Source organism: Dipodomys spectabilis, unplaced genomic scaffold (assembly GCF_019054845.1).
Source record: "Dipodomys spectabilis isolate Male_0828 unplaced genomic scaffold, ASM1905484v1 ptg000179l, whole genome shotgun sequence".
Lineage (NCBI taxonomy): Eukaryota > Metazoa > Chordata > Mammalia > Rodentia > Heteromyidae > Dipodomys > Dipodomys spectabilis.
This window is the reverse complement of record NW_024870856.1, coordinates 12,303,477-12,320,025: the sequence shown is the minus strand read 5'-3', so window position 1 is coordinate 12,320,025 and position 16,549 is coordinate 12,303,477. Positions and strand designations below refer to the sequence as shown.

The following is a 16,549-nucleotide window of genomic DNA, read 5'->3' as shown; positions in this document are numbered from 1 at the left end:
GCAGGGTGCCAGAGACACGGGGGAGGAGAGCAGGGTGCTAGAGACATGGGGGAGGAGAGCAGGGTGCTAGAGACACGGGAGAGGAGAGCAGGGTGCTAGAGACACGGGGGAGGAGAGCAGGGTGCTAGAGACACGGGGGAGGAGAGGAGGGTGCTAGAGACACGGGAGAGGAGAGCAGGGTGCTAGAGACACGGGAGAGGAGAGCAGGGTGCTAGAGACACGGGGGAGGAGAGCAGGGTGCCAGAGACACGGGGTAGGAGAGCAGGGTGCCAGAGACACGGGGGAGGAGAGCAGGGTGCCAGAGACACAGGAGAGGAGAGCAGGGTGCCAGAGACACGGGAGAGGAGAGCAGGGTGCTAGAGACACGGGAGAGGAGAGAAGGGTGCCAGAGACACGGGGGAGGAGAGCAGGGTGCTAGAGACACGGGGGAGGAGAGCAGGGTGCTAGAGACACGGGGGAGGAGAGCAGGGTGCCAGAGACACGGGGGAGGAGAGCAGGGTGCTAGAGACACGGGGGAGGAGAACAGGGTGCTAGAGACACGGGGGAGGAGAGCAGGGTGCCAGAGACACGGGGGAGGAGAGCAGGGTGCTAGAGACACGGGAGAGGAGAGCAGGGAGCCTGAGACACGGGGGAGGAGAGCAGGGTGCTAGAGACACGGGAGAGGAGAGCAGGGTGCCAGAGACACAGGGGAGGAGAGCAGGGTGCTAGGACACGGGGGAGGAGAGCAGGGTGCCAGAGACACGGGAGAGGAGAGCAGGGTGCCAGAGACACGGGGGAGGAGAGCAGGGTGCCAGAGACACGGGAGAGGAGAGCAGGGTGCCAGAGACACGGGAGAGGAGAGCAGGATGCTAGAGACACGGGGGAGGAGAGCAGGGTGCTAGAGACACGGGAGAGGAGAGCAGGGTGCTAGAGACACGGGAGAGGAGAGCAGGGTGCTAGAGACACGGGAGAGGAGAGCAGGGTGCTAGAGACACGGGGGAGGAGAGCAGGGTGCCAGAGACACAGGGGAGGAGAGAAGGGTGCTAGAGACACGGGGGAGGAGAGCAGGGTGCTAGAGACACGGGGGAGGAGAGCAGGGTGCCAGAGACACAGGGGAGGAGAGAAGGGTGCTAGAGACACAGGGGAGGAGAGCAGGGTGCTAGAGACACGGGGGAGTAGAGCAGGGTGCTAGAGACACGGGGGAGGAGAGCAGGGTGCCAGAGACACGGGGGAGGAGAGCAGGGTGCTAGAGACACGGGAGAGGAGAGCAGGGTGCCAGAGACACAGGGGAGGACAGAAGGGTGCTAGAGACACGGGGGAGGAGAGCAGGGTGCCAGAGACACAGGGGAGGAGAGCAGGGTGCTAGAGACACGGGGGAGGAGAGCAGGGTGCTAGAGACACGGGGGAGGAGAGCAGGGTGCCAGAGACACAGGGGAGGACAGAAGGGTGCTAGAGACACAGGGGAGGAGAGCAGGGTGCTAGAGACAAGGGGGAGGAGAGCAGGGTGCCAGAGACACAGGGGAGGAGAGCAGGGTGCTAGAGACAAGGGAGAGGAGAGCAGGGTGCCAGAGACACGGGGGAGGAGAGCAGGGTGCTAGAGACACGGGGGAGGAGAGCAGGGTGCTAGAGACACAGGGGAGGAGAGCAGGGTGCCAGAGACACGGGGGAGGAGAGCAGGGTGCCAGAGACACAGGGGAGGAGAGCAGGGTGCTAGAGACACGGGGGAGGAGAGCAGGGTGCCAGAGACACAGGGGAGGAGAGAAGGGTGCTAGAGACACAGGGGAGGAGAGCAGGGTGCTAGAGACACGGGGGAGGAGAGCAGGGTGCTAGAGACACGGGGGAGGAGAGCAGGGTGCTAGAGACACAGGGGAGGAGAGCAGGGTGCCAGAGACACGGGGGAGGACAGCAGGGTGCTAGAGACACGGGAGAGGAGAGCAGGGTGCTAGAGACACGGGAGAGGAGAGCAGGGTGCTAGAGACACGGGAGAGGAGAGCAGGGTGCTAGAGACACGGGAGAGGAGAGCAGGGTGCTAGAGACACGGGGGAGGAGAGCAGGGTGCCAGAGACACAGGGGAGGAGAGAAGGGTGCTAGAGACACGGGGGAGGAGAGCAGGGTGCTAGAGACACGGGGGAGGAGAGCAGGGTGCCAGAGACACAGGGGAGGAGAGAAGGGTGCTAGAGACACAGGGGAGGAGAGCAGGGTGCTAGAGACACGGGGGAGTAGAGCAGGGTGCTAGAGACACGGGGGAGGAGAGCAGGGTGCCAGAGACACGGGGGAGGAGAGCAGGGTGCTAGAGACACGGGAGAGGAGAGCAGGGTGCCAGAGACACAGGGGAGGACAGAAGGGTGCTAGAGACACGGGGGAGGAGAGCAGGGTGCCAGAGACACAGGGGAGGAGAGCAGGGTGCTAGAGACACGGGGGAGGAGAGCAGGGTGCTAGAGACACGGGGGAGGAGAGCAGGGTGCCAGAGACACAGGGGAGGACAGAAGGGTGCTAGAGACACAGGGGAGGAGAGCAGGGTGCTAGAGACAAGGGGGAGGAGAGCAGGGTGCCAGAGACACAGGGGAGGAGAGCAGGGTGCTAGAGACAAGGGAGAGGAGAGCAGGGTGCCAGAGACACGGGGGAGGAGAGCAGGGTGCTAGAGACACGGGGGAGGAGAGCAGGGTGCTAGAGACACAGGGGAGGAGAGCAGGGTGCCAGAGACACGGGGGAGGAGAGCAGGGTGCCAGAGACACAGGGGAGGAGAGCAGGGTGCTAGAGACACGGGGGAGGAGAGCAGGGTGCCAGAGACACAGGGGAGGAGAGAAGGGTGCTAGAGACACAGGGGAGGAGAGCAGGGTGCTAGAGACACGGGGGAGGAGAGCAGGGTGCTAGAGACACGGGAGAGGAGAGCAGGGTGCTAGAGACACGGGAGAGGAGAGCAGGGTGCCAGAGACACGGGGGAGGACAGCAGGGTGCTAGAGACAAGGGAGAGGAGAGCAGGGTGCCAGAGACACGGGGGAGGAGAGCAGGGTGCCAGAGACACGGGGGAGGACAGCAGGGTGCTAGAGACAAGGGAGAGGAGAGCAGGGTGCCAGAGACACGGGGGAGGAGAGCAGGGTGCTAGAGACACGGGGGAGGAGAGCAGGGTGCTAGAGACACAGGGGAGGAGAGCAGGGTGCCAGAGACACGGGGGAGGAGAGCAGGGTGCCAGAGACACGGGAGAGGAGAGCAGGGTGCTAGAGACACAGGAGAGGAGAGCAGGGTGCTAGAGACACAGGGGAGGAGAGCAGGGTGCTAGAGACACGGGGGAGGAGAGCAGGGTGCTAGAGACACAGGGGAGGAGAGCAGGGTGCCAGAGACACGGGGGAGGAGAGCAGGGTGCCAGAGACACGGAAGAGGAGAGCAGGGTGCTAGAGACACGGGGGAGGAGAGCAGGGTGCTAGAGACACGGGGGAGGAGAGCAGGGTGCTAGAGACAGGAGAGAGGAGAGCAGGGTGCCAGAGACACGGGGGAGGAGAGCAGGGTGCCAGAGACACAGGAGAGGAGAGCAGGGTGCCAGAGACACGAGGGAGGAGAGCAGGGTGCTAGAGACACGGGAGAGGAGAGCAGGGTGCTAGAGACACGGGAGAGGAGAGCAGGGTGCCAGAGACACAGGAGAGAGGAGAGCAGGGTGCTAGAGACAGGAGAGAGGAGAGCAGGATGCTAGAGACAGGAGAGAGGAGAGCAGGGTGCCAGAGACGCAGGGGAGGAGAGCAGGATGCTAAAGACACGGGAGAGGAGAGCAGGGTGCTAGAGACACAGGGGAGGAGAGCAGGGTGCCAGAGACACGGGAGAGAGGAGAGCAGGGTGCCAGAGACACAGGAGAGGAGAGCAGGGTGCCAGAGACACGGGAGAGGAGAGCAGGTTGCCAGAGACACGGGGGAGGAGAGCAGGGTGCCAGAGACACAGGAGAGGAGAGCAGGGTGCCAGAGACACGGGATAGGAGAGCAGGGTGCTAGAGACACGGGAGAGAAGAGCAGGGTGCTAGAGACACGGGGGAGGAGAGCAGGGTGCTAGAGACACGGGAGAGGAGAGCAGGGTGCCAGAGACACGGGGGAGGAGAGCAGGGTGCTAGAGACACGGGGGAGGAGAGCAGGGTGCTAGAGACACGGGAGAGGAGAGCAGGGTGCTAGAGACACGGGGGAGGAGAGCAGGGTGCTAGAGACACGGGGGAGGAGAGCAGGGTGCTAGAGACACGGGGGAGGAGAGCAGGGTGCTAGAGACACGGGAGAGGAGAGCAGGGTGCTAGAGACACGGGAGAGGAGAGCAGGGTGCCAGAGACACGGGGGAGGAGAGCAGGGTGCTAGAGACACGGGGGAGGAGAGCAGGGTGCTAGAGACACGGGAGAGGAGAGCAGGGTGCTAGAGACACGGGGGAGGAGAGCAGGGTGCTAGAGACACGGGGGAGGAGAGGAGGGTGCTAGAGACACGGGAGAGGAGAGCAGGGTGCTAGAGACACGGGAGAGGAGAGCAGGGTGCTAGAGACACGGGGGAGGAGAGCAGGGTGCCAGAGACACGGGGGAGGAGAGCAGGGTGCCAGAGACACGGGGGAGGAGAGCAGGGTGCCAGAGACACAGGAGAGGAGAGCAGGGTGCCAGAGACACGGGAGAGGAGAGCAGGGTGCTAGAGACACGGGAGAGAAGAGCAGGGTGCCAGAGACACGGGGGAGGAGAGCAGGGTGCTAGAGACACGGGAGAGGAGAGCAGGGTGCCAGAGACACGGGAGAGGAGAGCAGGGTGCTAGAGACACGGGGGAGGAGAGCAGGGTGCTAGAGACACGTGGGAGGAGAGCAGGGTGCTAGAGACACGGGAGAGGAGAGCAGGGTGCTAGAGACACGGGAGAGGAGAGCAGGGTGCTAGAGACACGGGGGAGGAGAGCAGGGTGCTAGAGACACGGGGGAGGAGAGCAGGGTGCTAGAGACACGGGAGAGGAGAGCTGGGTGCTAGAGACACGGGAGAGGAGAGCAGGGTGCCAGAGACACGGGGGAGGAGAGCAGGGTGCTAGAGACACGGGGGAGGAGAGCAGGGTGCTAGAGACACGGGAGAGGAGAGCAGGGTGCTAGAGACACGGGAGAGGAGAGCAGGGTGCTAGAGACACGGGGGAGGAGAGCAGGGTGCCAGAGACACGGGGGAGGAGAGCAGGGTGCCAGAGACACGGGGGAGGAGAGCAGGGTGCTAGAGACACGGGGGAGGAGAGCAGGGTGCCAGCGACACGGTAGAGGAGAGGGATGCTAGAGACACGGGAGAGGAGAGCAGGGTGCTAGAGACACGGGAGAGGAGAGCAGGGTGCTAGAGACACGGGGGAGGAGAGCAGGGTGCTAGAGACAGGAGAGAGGAGAGCAGGGTGCCAGAGACACGGGGGAGGAGAGCAGGGTGCCAGAGACACGGGGGAGGAGAGCAGGGTGCTAGAGGCACAGGGGAGGAGAGCAGGGTGCCAGCGACACAGGGGAGGAGAGCAGGGTGCCAGATACACGGGGGAGGAGAGCAGGGTGCCAGAGACACAGGGGAGGAGAGAAGGGTGCTAGAGACACGGGAGAGGAGAGCAGGGTGCTAGAGACAGGAGAGAGGAGAGCAGGGTGCCAGAGACACGGGGGAGGAGAGCAGGGTGCTAGAGACACGGGAGAGGAGAGCAGGGTGCTAGAGACACGGGAGAGGAGAGCAGGGTGCCAGAGACACGGGAGAGGAGAGCAGGGTGCTAGAGACACGGGAGAGGAGAGCAGGGTGCTAGAGACACGGGAGAGGAGAGCAGGGTGCTAGAGACACGGGGGAGGAGAGCAGGGTGCCAGAGACACGGGGGAGGAGAGCAGGGTGCCAGAGACACGGGGGAGAGAGCAGGGTGCTAGAGACACGGGAGAGGAGAGTAGGGTGCTAGAGACACGGGGAGGAGAGCAGGGTGCTAGAGACACGGGGGAGGAGAGCAGGGTGCCAGGGACACGGGGGAGGAGAGCAGGGTGCTAGAGACATGGGAGAGGAGAGCAGGGTGCTAGAGACACGGGAGTCGAGCGGAGGGTGGCGTGGGACCACAGGTTCCCATCAGAGCTGAGGGCGCGCCAGGGGACGTCAGTCACCAGACCCCTGGCTGCAGGCAGAACTAGCCAACACCCAGCCGCCCAGACCGGCTCCTCCCCACATCCTCGTGTAAGAAAGATGGTTGTGGCAGCTTGTCAGCTGACACCATCCCCGGAAGCGTAGTGTTTGCCCACTGTAACTTTCATTCAGCCTGAATTCCCTCTACGCTAGGGTGCCGAGACAGACTAGCCTGAACTTCTCACTTCTCAGGCAAGAATGTGGGGTCTCCGGGCAGTCGGTGCGCCCACCCTGGCCAGCTAGGTCAGGACTTGAATCGGGTCCCTGCTGCACTCCGCCGGGGCCCACAGCTCTGAGCCTGCAGCATCACAAAGCTGGCGAGGCGGCGTCCATGGTACCTGACTCCAATGCTTTGCAGCTGGCTCCACACACTCTTGCGGTAGAAGAAGAGCTTGTTCTTCTGGAACGTCGTCTCGGTGACATAAAAGAAGGACTTGAGGAGCTCAACCACATACGTGTCCATCAGCCAGAACAGGAACTTGGCCAAAACCCCCTCCCTCCGCCGGTGCTCCGCAGCTGGCACACAGCCATCCCCTGGAACCAGAGATGCGGAAGGACTCATCCTAGATCCTCAACCTCCAACGCGAGGCCCATGTCCCACTGCACGGGACATGGAGTTGCGACGGACGGCATCTTCCGTCCACCCTGCCAAGAGCCTGCCAGGCTCTTACCAAATACAGTGTTAAGCTAGTTACATCTTTCCTGTTTGTATGTGTTTAGCACTGCTACTGGAAGACTTAAAATTACACTTATCTGTTGGGCACTAGTGGGTCACACCTGTCAGTCTAGCTACTCAAGAAGCTGAGATCTGAGGACTGAAGTTCTCAGCCAGCCTAGAAGGAAAACCTTGAGATTCTTATCTCCAAATAACTGCCAAAGCAAACTGGAAAGGGAACTATTGCTAAGGTGGTAGAGCACTCAGTGGTAAGGCTTGAGCAAAAAAAGCTAAGGGACAAAGCTAAGCATTCAAATCACAGTACAGGAACAAAAATACACACACACACAGGCACGCCTCTCAGATCACACTCCTACAGAACACGATGGCTTTGACACAGACTGGAAAAGGTAGAATGTACTCTCCACCACCTACAGCTGCTGCTGCTGCCACAAAGAAGCAAAGCAGCACGCTGGTGGTTCACACCCATAATCCCAGCTACCTGCTGGGGAGGCTAAGACTTGGAGGATCATGGCTCAAAGCCAGCATGGGATAGAATGTCCTTGAGACTCCACTGGCAGTTAACCAGAAAAAAAGCTGGCCTGGAGGCACAGCTAAAGTGGTAGAGAAACAGCTGTGAGCAAGCAAGCCAAGTGAGTGCAAGGCCCCCACGTTCAAACTCTAGTACTGACAATGTATACATATGTGTGTATCTATACACACACACACACACACACACACACACACACACACACACACACACACACATAAAGTAGAAAGCGACCTTAGAAAACAATAGTTTAAGTTGGAGATAAGGCACCCAAGATAGATCTAAGAATGGAAAATAGCACCTTAACTGAAGTGGTAGTCTAAGTTCGCATATATGCTATAGCCCTTACTGCTCAGGAGAAAGGTGACATCAAAGACTTAGTTAAAAATATAGGAAACAACTAAGAAAAGCAACAGTATGCATAACTTCTAACTATCCACTGGCAAAAACAGAACAAAAACAGAGCAAGTAAATGTTTATCGTTACCCAAAAGATGACAAGAAAACAAAGATATAAAGCATATAGAAAGCAAACTGAAAGCCAGGCGCCAGTGGCTCATGCCAGTAATCTTAGCTACTTAGAAGGCTAAGATCCGAAGATCGAGGTTCAAAGCCAGCCCAAGCAGGAAAGTCTATGAGACTCTTATCTCCAGTTAACCAGAAAACCAGAAGTGATTTTGTGGCTCAAGTGGTAGAGAGCTCACTTTGAGCTGAAGAGTTCAGGGATAGTACCCAGGCCCAGAGTTCAAGCCCCATGACCAACAGAAAGAAAGAAAGAAAGGAAGAAAGAAAGAAAGGAAGGAAGGAAGAAAGAAAGAAAGAAAGAAAAGAGGGGGGAAGGAAGGAAGGAAGGAAGGAAGGAAGGAAGGAAGGAAGGAAGGAAGGAAGGAAGGAAGGAAGGAAGGAAGAAAGGAAACTGAAAAGGGGTGGCATCTGCCCAGAACTCTGGAGGCTGTGGCATAAGGACCATGAGTTCAAGGACAGCCTAAACTACAAAAATCCAAGGACTAGGGATATAGCTCAGCAAAAGAGCACCCACCTGGCATGCGCAGGGTCCTGGGATAAGTCCCAGAACTACAGGCAGAAGAACACATTCATGAGTCACACACTCAGCCATCCAGTTAAACAACAACTGTCAAGCTAGGTCTGCAACAAATATCATCTATACACCATTGAAAAGATGCACCTAAACTAAGACAGTTAAAGTTTGAAAGAAGTAATTAGAAGAAAAAAGATACAGAAGGCAACTACTAATCAAAAGCAAGCCTAGTCCACCAACACTTAGAGCAGCTAAAAAAAATGGAGTGGGGCCAGGCATCAATGGCTCACACCTGTAATCCTAGCTACTCAGGAGGCTGAGATCTGAGGATCACAGTTCACAGCCAGGCTGGGCAGGGAAGTTCTGAGATTCTCATCTCCAATATGCCACTCAGAAAAAGGCGGAAGTGGCGCTGTGACTCAAGTGGTAGCATGCTAGCCTTGATAGAAAGCTCAGGGACAGTGCCCAGGTCCCAAGTTCAAGCTCCAGGACTCATACCAAGAAAAGCAAATCCTTTATTAGCTGTTACACCATAAATTAAGCTGTTCTTTTATTTTTTTTCTCTGCCGGTACTAGAACTTGAACTCAGGGCTTGGGCTCTGTCCCTGAACCTCTCTGCACTCAAGGCTAGCGCTCTACCAGTTGAATCACAGCACCACTTCCAGCTCTGTGGTACTGAGGAATGGAATCGTGGGCTTCACACATGCTAGGCGAGCACTCTACCACTGAGACACGTTCCCAGCCCTAGCCTCTGCTCTTTAGCTTACTTTTCTTTCCATACTTTTAGCAGTGCTGCTTCATGTTTTGTTGTTGTTGTTGTTTTTTGATCGGTCGTAGGGCTTGAATTCTGGGCTTGGACGCTGTCCCTGTGCTCTTTAGCTCAAGGCGAGCGCTCTACCACTTGAGCCACAGCGCCACCTCCAGTTTTCTAGTGGTTTACTGGAGATAAGAGTTTCACGGACTTTCCTCCCGGGGCTGGCTTTGAACTGCGATCCTCAGATCTTAGCCTCCTGAGTAGCTAGGATTACAGGTGTGAGCCACTGGCTCATGTTTTGTTTATTGGAGTGCTGGGGTTTGACCCCAGATCCCTGGTAATGTTAAGCAACTGCTCTACCACTGAGCTAGGTTCCCAGCAGGGCCTGGATACTGATACTGACCCTGAGCTTTTGTGTTCAAGGCTAGCACTCTACCGTTGGAGCCACAGCCCCACTTCCAGCTTTTTGGTGATTAATTGAAGATAGGAATCTCACAGACTTTCCTGCCCAGGCTGGCTTTGAACCACAATCCTCAGATCTCAGCTTCTTGAGTAGGCATTTGGCTTCTATGAGACTCTTAATCCCACTTAAGCACCAAAGAGCTGGTAGTGGACTTATGGCCCAAGTGGTAGAGTACCAGCCTTGAACAAAAAAAGCTGACACAAAGTGCTCAGTCGCTGAGTTCCAGCCCCAATACTGGCACAGGAAGAAAGGAAGGAAGGAAGAAAGGAAGGAAGGAAGGGAGGGAGGGAGGGAGGGAAGGAAGGATGGAGACTACAAACATCAGATGAATTAACGAAACCCAAAAGAAAGACCTGACAGGACTAGTAAGTTCCCACAGACACTGGAACTCACACTAACAGCCAACAAACAGGAGTCTAGGAGCAGCAGAGAGACATTCAACCACACCTCAAGAGAGAAAGCGGTTGTGCAGCTGGACCCAGCGACGGGAGACTGGAACAGAGCCCGGACACAGAGTCACTCACAGCTGTGCAGCCAGTGCTGCCGACCCTGTGCTTGGGGAAGGCTGGGGACAAAGGCCAAGTGGGAGGCCCTCATGACCTTCGGCTGCAGTCCTGTGGCACCGTCTTCAGCAACACTGGACAGCAGGTGTGGACTGCGGAGGATGAGCCAGCCCAAGAGCAGGGCCGGGGCCGCAGGCAGCACAGTGGTCAGCTCCAGCTGACAGGGGCCAGGGAGACCTAACGCTGCTGCTGGACCAGCCAACAGCAGGGCAAAGCCCCAGGGTGCGAAGCTGTTGCCCATAGCATTTTCCCGGCCGGTGAGCAACCTGTTCTTTGTGGCCAGACGTGTCTCTGAGGATGGGGCGTGGGTTTCAAAGGCTACCTTGGGAAGATGGCTCTGCCATCTTTCTTTTAGGAGCTGTAAATGTCCTGGGAGTCTGAGGGAGAGATTAAATGGAAAGCAAGCCTGGTCTACTTTGGCTGCCATCCATCTTAATAAGGAGGTGGAGGTGGTTCCTTCCACACCTGAAACAATTGCTGACCAGAAGGCAGGGCAGGGAGAGACTGGAGTGCACCAATCTCAGCATCAAATCTAGAAACCAGGGGGAGGCAGGCATGGCCGAGCATGGACGCACAGCCAGGCCCCACACACGGCCAGCCTGGCCGCGGCCGCCACCCTCCCCCAAGCGCATAGTCAGCTTAGGGAGATGGCAGCTAAGGATCAGCCCTCCAGGGTCATGGACTGGAGCAAGGAAGGGCTCTGCATAAGGAAGGAGTCGGGGAGGGAGTCAAGACGTAAAGCAAACCAGGCCCTGATGGCTCATGTCTCCAACTGTAACCTCAGCTACTCAGGAGGCTGAGATCTGAGGATTGCCAGGACCAAAAAGCCTGGTATTGGTATCTCCACTAAACTACCAAAATGAAGCCGAAGTGGAGCTGAGGCTCAAGTGGCAGAGCGGTAGCCTCGCTTGAGCAAAGGAAGCCCAGGGAGAACACATGCCCTGAGTTCAAGCCCCAGGAACCAACGTAAAAACAAAACCTTAATGCACAGCAGTACCCTGAAGATGAGAGCCCGTCTATCAGCAGAGCACTGCTTCCAGGGGCAGCCCTCACGGCTACAGGTGAGGGGCCGGGCGTGTAGGTGCTGACCTCTCGGGCGGAGCTCCGGGAGGCCTGCTGCCCCTGGCCAGGGGCGTCCCAGCTGTTCCTCTGGCCCCTGGGTCCAGCCCATGTGCCTGGCGGGTAGGAAAGCAGGCGGGAGTCTGGATGTGTCTGCCCACTGACCCCGAGGGGGCCCGAGGCAGAGATCAGACAAAATCCACCCAACCTCCCGAGCACCCGTCACTGTGCCAGGAATCCCGGCTCTTGCCAACCACCCAGCGGCGCCCGGGGCTCCCCACGCCGACACCTCGGCGCCGCGTGTCTCCCCGTGTCCGGCTCACCTGCGCGGCCGCGGAGCCAGGCGCAGTCCCGCGCCTTCACCTTCCAGGTCAGCTCCCGCAGCGACAGCCGGGCGTGCTTCCCCAGGGCCACCAGCTTCTTGGTGTTCTTCAGGAAGCGGCGGCGGTTGTGGCCGGAGCCCCACAGGCCGGCGGGCACCAGGCGGCGGAGGCAGGCCCGCAGGAAGGCGTACACCTGCCAGGCGCTGCTGTGCGCGCGCAGCAGCCGCAGCGGCTCGCGCGAGGCGGCGGCGGCGGCGCGGCGCGGGCAGTGCGCGCGCAGCAGCCGGCCGTAGGGGCACCGCGCGTGGTTCGCCAGCAGCTCCCGGAAGAGGGGCCGGGCCCGCCAGAGGCGGGGGGGCAGGCGACGCCGCGGCCCGGGCGCGGGGCCCAGGAAGATGGCCTCCACCAGCCGGCGGGCCCCGGCCAGGCTGGGCCGCAGCGCGCTGAGCAGGAACGAGGGGCGCAGCCGCTCCGGGCCGCCCGGGCGCGCGTAGAGGAAGCGCTTGGTCTCCGTGGAGGCCGGGGCCCGACCCGGGCCTGGCGCGCGGCCGGGGCGCGGCCGGCGCCGGGGCTTCTCCGCGGAGGGCGGCCGCCCGGCCCCCGGCGCGGCGCGGGCCCCGGCGGGCGCGCGCAGCCGGTAGAGCGGCGGCCCGCACAGCTGGAAGGCGCAGCTGGGCGGCACCAGCCGGAAGAGCGCGCAGCGCGCCAGCAGGTGGCCCAGCACCTGGTCGCCCAGGCGGCGCAGCAGCAGCTCCCAGGCGCCGCCGCCGCGCAGCGCCTCGGCCGCCGTGTTGGGCCGGTGGCTGCGCACGCTGGCGCTGAAGGCCAGGCGCGGCCCGCCGCCCGCCCCGCGGGGCAGCGCGAAGCCCGAGGCCAGCACGTTCCGCGCGCCGCGCTCGCACAGCCTCTGCACCACGCGGCCCACCAGCTCCTTCAGGCTCGACTCCTGCGGGCGGAGGGGCTCGTGGGGGGCCGGTCGGGGCCGGGGGGGAGAGGTCGGGGCCGGGAGGGGAGAGGTCGGGGCCGGGAGGGGATGGAGGTCGGGGCCGGGGAGGGAGGTCGTGACCGGGGTGGGGGGAGGTCGTGACCGGTGGGGAGGGGGGTCGGGGCCCGGGAGGGGAGGTCGTGACCGGGGTGGGGGGAGGTCGGGGCCCGGGAGGGGAGGTCGGGGCCGGGGGGGAGAGGTCGGGGCCGGGAGGGGAGAGGTCGGGGCCGGGAGGGGATGGAGGTCAGGGCCGGGGAGGGAGGTCGTGACCGGGGTGGGGGGAGGTCGGGGCCCGGAGGGGGGGAGCGAGGCCCGGGAGGGGAGGTCGGGGCCCGGGGAGGTTGTTTCGGGACACACAGGGTACTGAGCGCGCAGGCTTGGACCCCGCCCCCCGCCCGCCCGGAGCCCCGGGGACGCCCACCTGGCGGAAGGAGGGGTTCGCGGGGGCCGGCTGCGCGTCCCAGGGCACGCACACCAAGCACTGGGCCACCAGTGCGCGGAAGGCCGCGGGGTCCCGGGGCCGCACCAGCCGCCGGCCCTCGGGCCCCAGGCGGCGGGCGAAGGCCGCCAGCGGCAGCACCTCGCGGTACCGGCTGCGCAACAGGGCGCGCACAGCCCTGCACCGAGGCCTGCGCGGCATAGCGGGGACCGACCGGCGCCCGCACGTGCGAGCTCGAACCGCGCGCCGCGCCCACCGCCTCTCCAACGCACGCGCGCCGCGGGAAGAGGCGGGGTCCTCGGAGGAAAAGGCGTGTCCGCGGCGGAAGGGGCGGGCCCTCGGGCTGGGGGCGTGTCCTCGGGACGGGGCGGGGTCCTCGGGGAAAGGCGAGTCTGCGGCAGGGGGCGGGCCCTCGGGCTGGGGGCGTGTCCTCAGGGCGGGGTCCTCGGGGAAAGGCGAGTCTGCGGCTGGGGGCGGGCCCTCGGGCTGGGGGCGTGTCCCTGGGGCGGGCCCTCGGGCTGGGGGCGCGTCCTGGGGACGTCGGCTCGAAGGTGAGGTCCGCGCGGTGTCGGGGAGGAAGGGGCGAGGCGGAGCCCTGGGTCCCCAGCGCCGCTCCCCGGGCCCCGGCCCAGTCCCTCGGGTCTGCACGGGCCGGGCCGGGCCGGGCCTGGGACCCGAGCCCGGGGAGGTGCGGAGCCGGCCAGCCGTAGGCTTCTCTTGGCTGGACCGGGAGGCCGTGCGGAAATCGCTGCTGCCAGTGGCCCTGCTAGTCCGGTGCCCGGGGAGACCAGCCTAGAAAACGGAATTTCCAAGGCCCAGACAGGAGCCCGGGGCTCACGCCTGTCATCCTGGCTACTCAGGAGGCTGAGATCTGAGGATCGCGGTCAAAGCCAGCCCGGGCAGGAGAGACCGTGAGACTCTCATCTCCAATGAACCACCAGAAAACCAGAAGTGGCGCTGTGGCTCAAGTGGCAGAGTGCCAGCCTTGAGTGAAAGAGCCGAGGGACAGCGCCCAGGCCCTGAGTTCAAGACCCATGACTGACAAAAAACAACAATCACAACAACAAAAACAGGATAGAAGAGGGCTGCGGTGCTGGTGGCTCACACCTGTAATCCCAGCTGCTCAGGAAATGGAGAATTAAAGATTGCAATCCAAACCAGGTCCAACAGGAAAGTTTGTGAGACTTGGATCTCAATAACCAGCAAAACACCAAAAGTGGAGCTGTGGCTCAAGCAGTAGAACGCACTGTGTCACGTGGGGACTTACACAGGCCGCAGCACCAAGGCCAACTCTGCCACACGTGCACCACACCCGGTGGGGAAGGAGAGTACAAGTTGGCTCAGGCCTAAGGAGGCAGAATCTCCCTCCAGAATAGACGGATGTCCCCGCATGGACTCCTGGGAACCCCTGTCCCTGGGTCTGTGGAGCCCTTCAGAGAGGGCTGTGAGCAGAGGGACTGCAATCCACACCTTACCAGGCCTGGTCCAAGGGAAAAACCAAGGCAGGCAGGACCTTGGGGGTGGGCCACACCTTAGCAGATGCCCCAGCAAAAAGGCCAAAAGTTCCTTTTCTGAAGGGGACAGAGAAAGGAAACAGAGTGGCTGACAGAGCTCCAGGCATCCCTACAGGAACGAGGTCTGTTCCTGGGCCCTGGGAACCAAGAGGCCCTCTGGGAAGGGTAGCCCTGGTGTCCCGCTTCCTGTCTTCCAGCCTACCAGCCTGCTGGCCAACGCCCCCCCCCCCCATACCTGTTACCTGGCCATGCTTTAGCTGGTGTTCCTGTGGCCCCAACATTGGCACAGTGGTCACAGTGGCCCAGGGAACATAACAAGTGCGTCATTTATACAATTTCATTGCATGGCAATTTCTCAATGTTCTTTTTTCACCTTTGGACAGCGGGAGCACACAAGTAAGGGTGACCACATTAAGTGGTGGTCACCACGTTGTTGGCATCCCAAAGACTGGCAGCTCTCTGAGAGCCCAGGCCACCACAGAGGTGTGAGGTCAGAGGTCACTGGTCCCAGGAGAGGTCACATGGTCCTTTTGCCCCTCTCCTCCTCAGCGGTGCCACCTTCGTTCATGTACACACAGCTCCCACCTCTTATTTGCTTTCCCCCACACTTTAAACCACTCAAGAAAACCAATAAAAAGTACTTAAGGCAAAAAAAAAAAATCCATCCAAATGTGGTTATTTAATCCATATAGCTGGGCAAACAGTTCAGTTCCTGTTTTACATCTTTGGATTTTTGCTCCTTTGAAAGTTATTTGATGAAATTTACCAAAATGCCAAGATAAAATCATCCACCAGGATGTGGAAAGGTTGAGTTTGCTCATGGGATTAAGTGTGTTAATCACCCCCATATGGAAACACAGGGCAGGCCGGGGTGGCTGCAGAGGCCCGCAGACTCCTTTGGGGAAGCTTGCTGTGAGCCCCTGAGGAGAGGCGTCCTCTGCTGACAAAGCAGCGTGAGGCGGTGGGCACCGGCTGTGGCCACGGGAAGCAAGGCAGTTACCACAAGCCACCGCCCTGCGTCCATCTGGGAAGTGTGCTCAGGAGGAAAGGAGTTAACTGGCACTCATGCCAGGCTCTGGTAGCTCACACCCGGAATCCCAGTTACCTAGGCGGTGTCTGCCTCAGGAAGATCACTGGTTCAAGGCCAGCCCAGGATGAGAAAGTTCATGAGATCCCATCTCAACCAATAGCTGGGCACAGTGGCAGGTGTTGCCCGTCAAACCTCCATAAGGGTGTAAACAGGAGGCTTTTGGGCCAGGCTTGCCCAGACAGGAGACTGTATCCTAAAAAGAACTAAAAGCAACAAGTGCTGCAGCTGGGTGCTGGTGACTCACACCTGTAATCCCACTACTCAGGAGGCTTAGATCTGAAGATCACAGTTTGAAGACAGCCTGTGCAGCAAAGTCTCTGGGACTCTTATCTCCAATGAACCACCAAAAAGCTGGATCAAGTGATAGAGCACTAGCCTTAAGCACAAAAGGCTCAGGAACAGTGCCCAGGCCCTGAGTTCAAGTCCTGGGACCAGCACACACACACACAAATGTTGGAAGCTGGATGCCGGTGGCTGACACCTGTAATTCTAGCTACTCTGGAGGCTGAGATCTGAGAATCACAGTTCAAAGCCAGCCAAGGCAGGAAAGGCCATGAGACTCTTATCTCCAATGAACCACCAGAAAACCAGAAGTGGCACTGTGGCTCAAGTGGTAGAGCACTTGCCTTGAGCTGAAGAGCTGAAGGACAGTGCCCAGGCCCAGAGTTCAAGCCCCATGACCAACCAAAAAAAAAAAAAACTGTTGGGAGACATCAGCTAGCAAGTGCAAGCCCTGAATTCAATTTGGATGTCCTCATCCCTCTTTGGGGAGCATGCCTTCATCAGGCTCTCCTGTGTACCCCCGTTTCCAGTCTCTTGGAAGACCCTCGAAAGCATATAGAAAACATTACATCCTGCTTAATCGACCCAGCCCACAGCCCTCCGCTGCCCAAGAAGGAAATCCATCCTTTTCCACCTGCCTTCCAAACCTCACAGCTTGGTATGGCTTGTCAGAACAGGATTCTGGAAGCAGTTCTGATCCAGAGCCACTTGGACACTAAATCTTCTCTGGAAGAAATTGCTGACATTTT

General features: G+C 60.2%; 1 protein-coding gene across 1 annotated transcript in view; it reads right to left on the bottom strand.

Moving 5' to 3' along the window:
* Positions 1 to 13,115, bottom strand: part of Tert (telomerase reverse transcriptase) — a 44,398-nt gene extending 31,283 nt beyond the window's left edge. The window contains exons 1-3 of the mRNA XM_042695251.1: positions 12,897 to 13,115; positions 11,491 to 12,436; positions 6,424 to 6,619 (exon numbers count right to left, since the gene is read on the bottom strand). Coding sequence (XP_042551185.1) covers positions 6,424 to 6,619; positions 11,491 to 12,436; positions 12,897 to 13,115 — 1,361 coding nt within the window. The remainder of the gene's footprint in view (positions 1 to 6,423; positions 6,620 to 11,490; positions 12,437 to 12,896) is intronic.
* Positions 13,116 to 16,549: the final 3,434 nt, after the last annotated feature.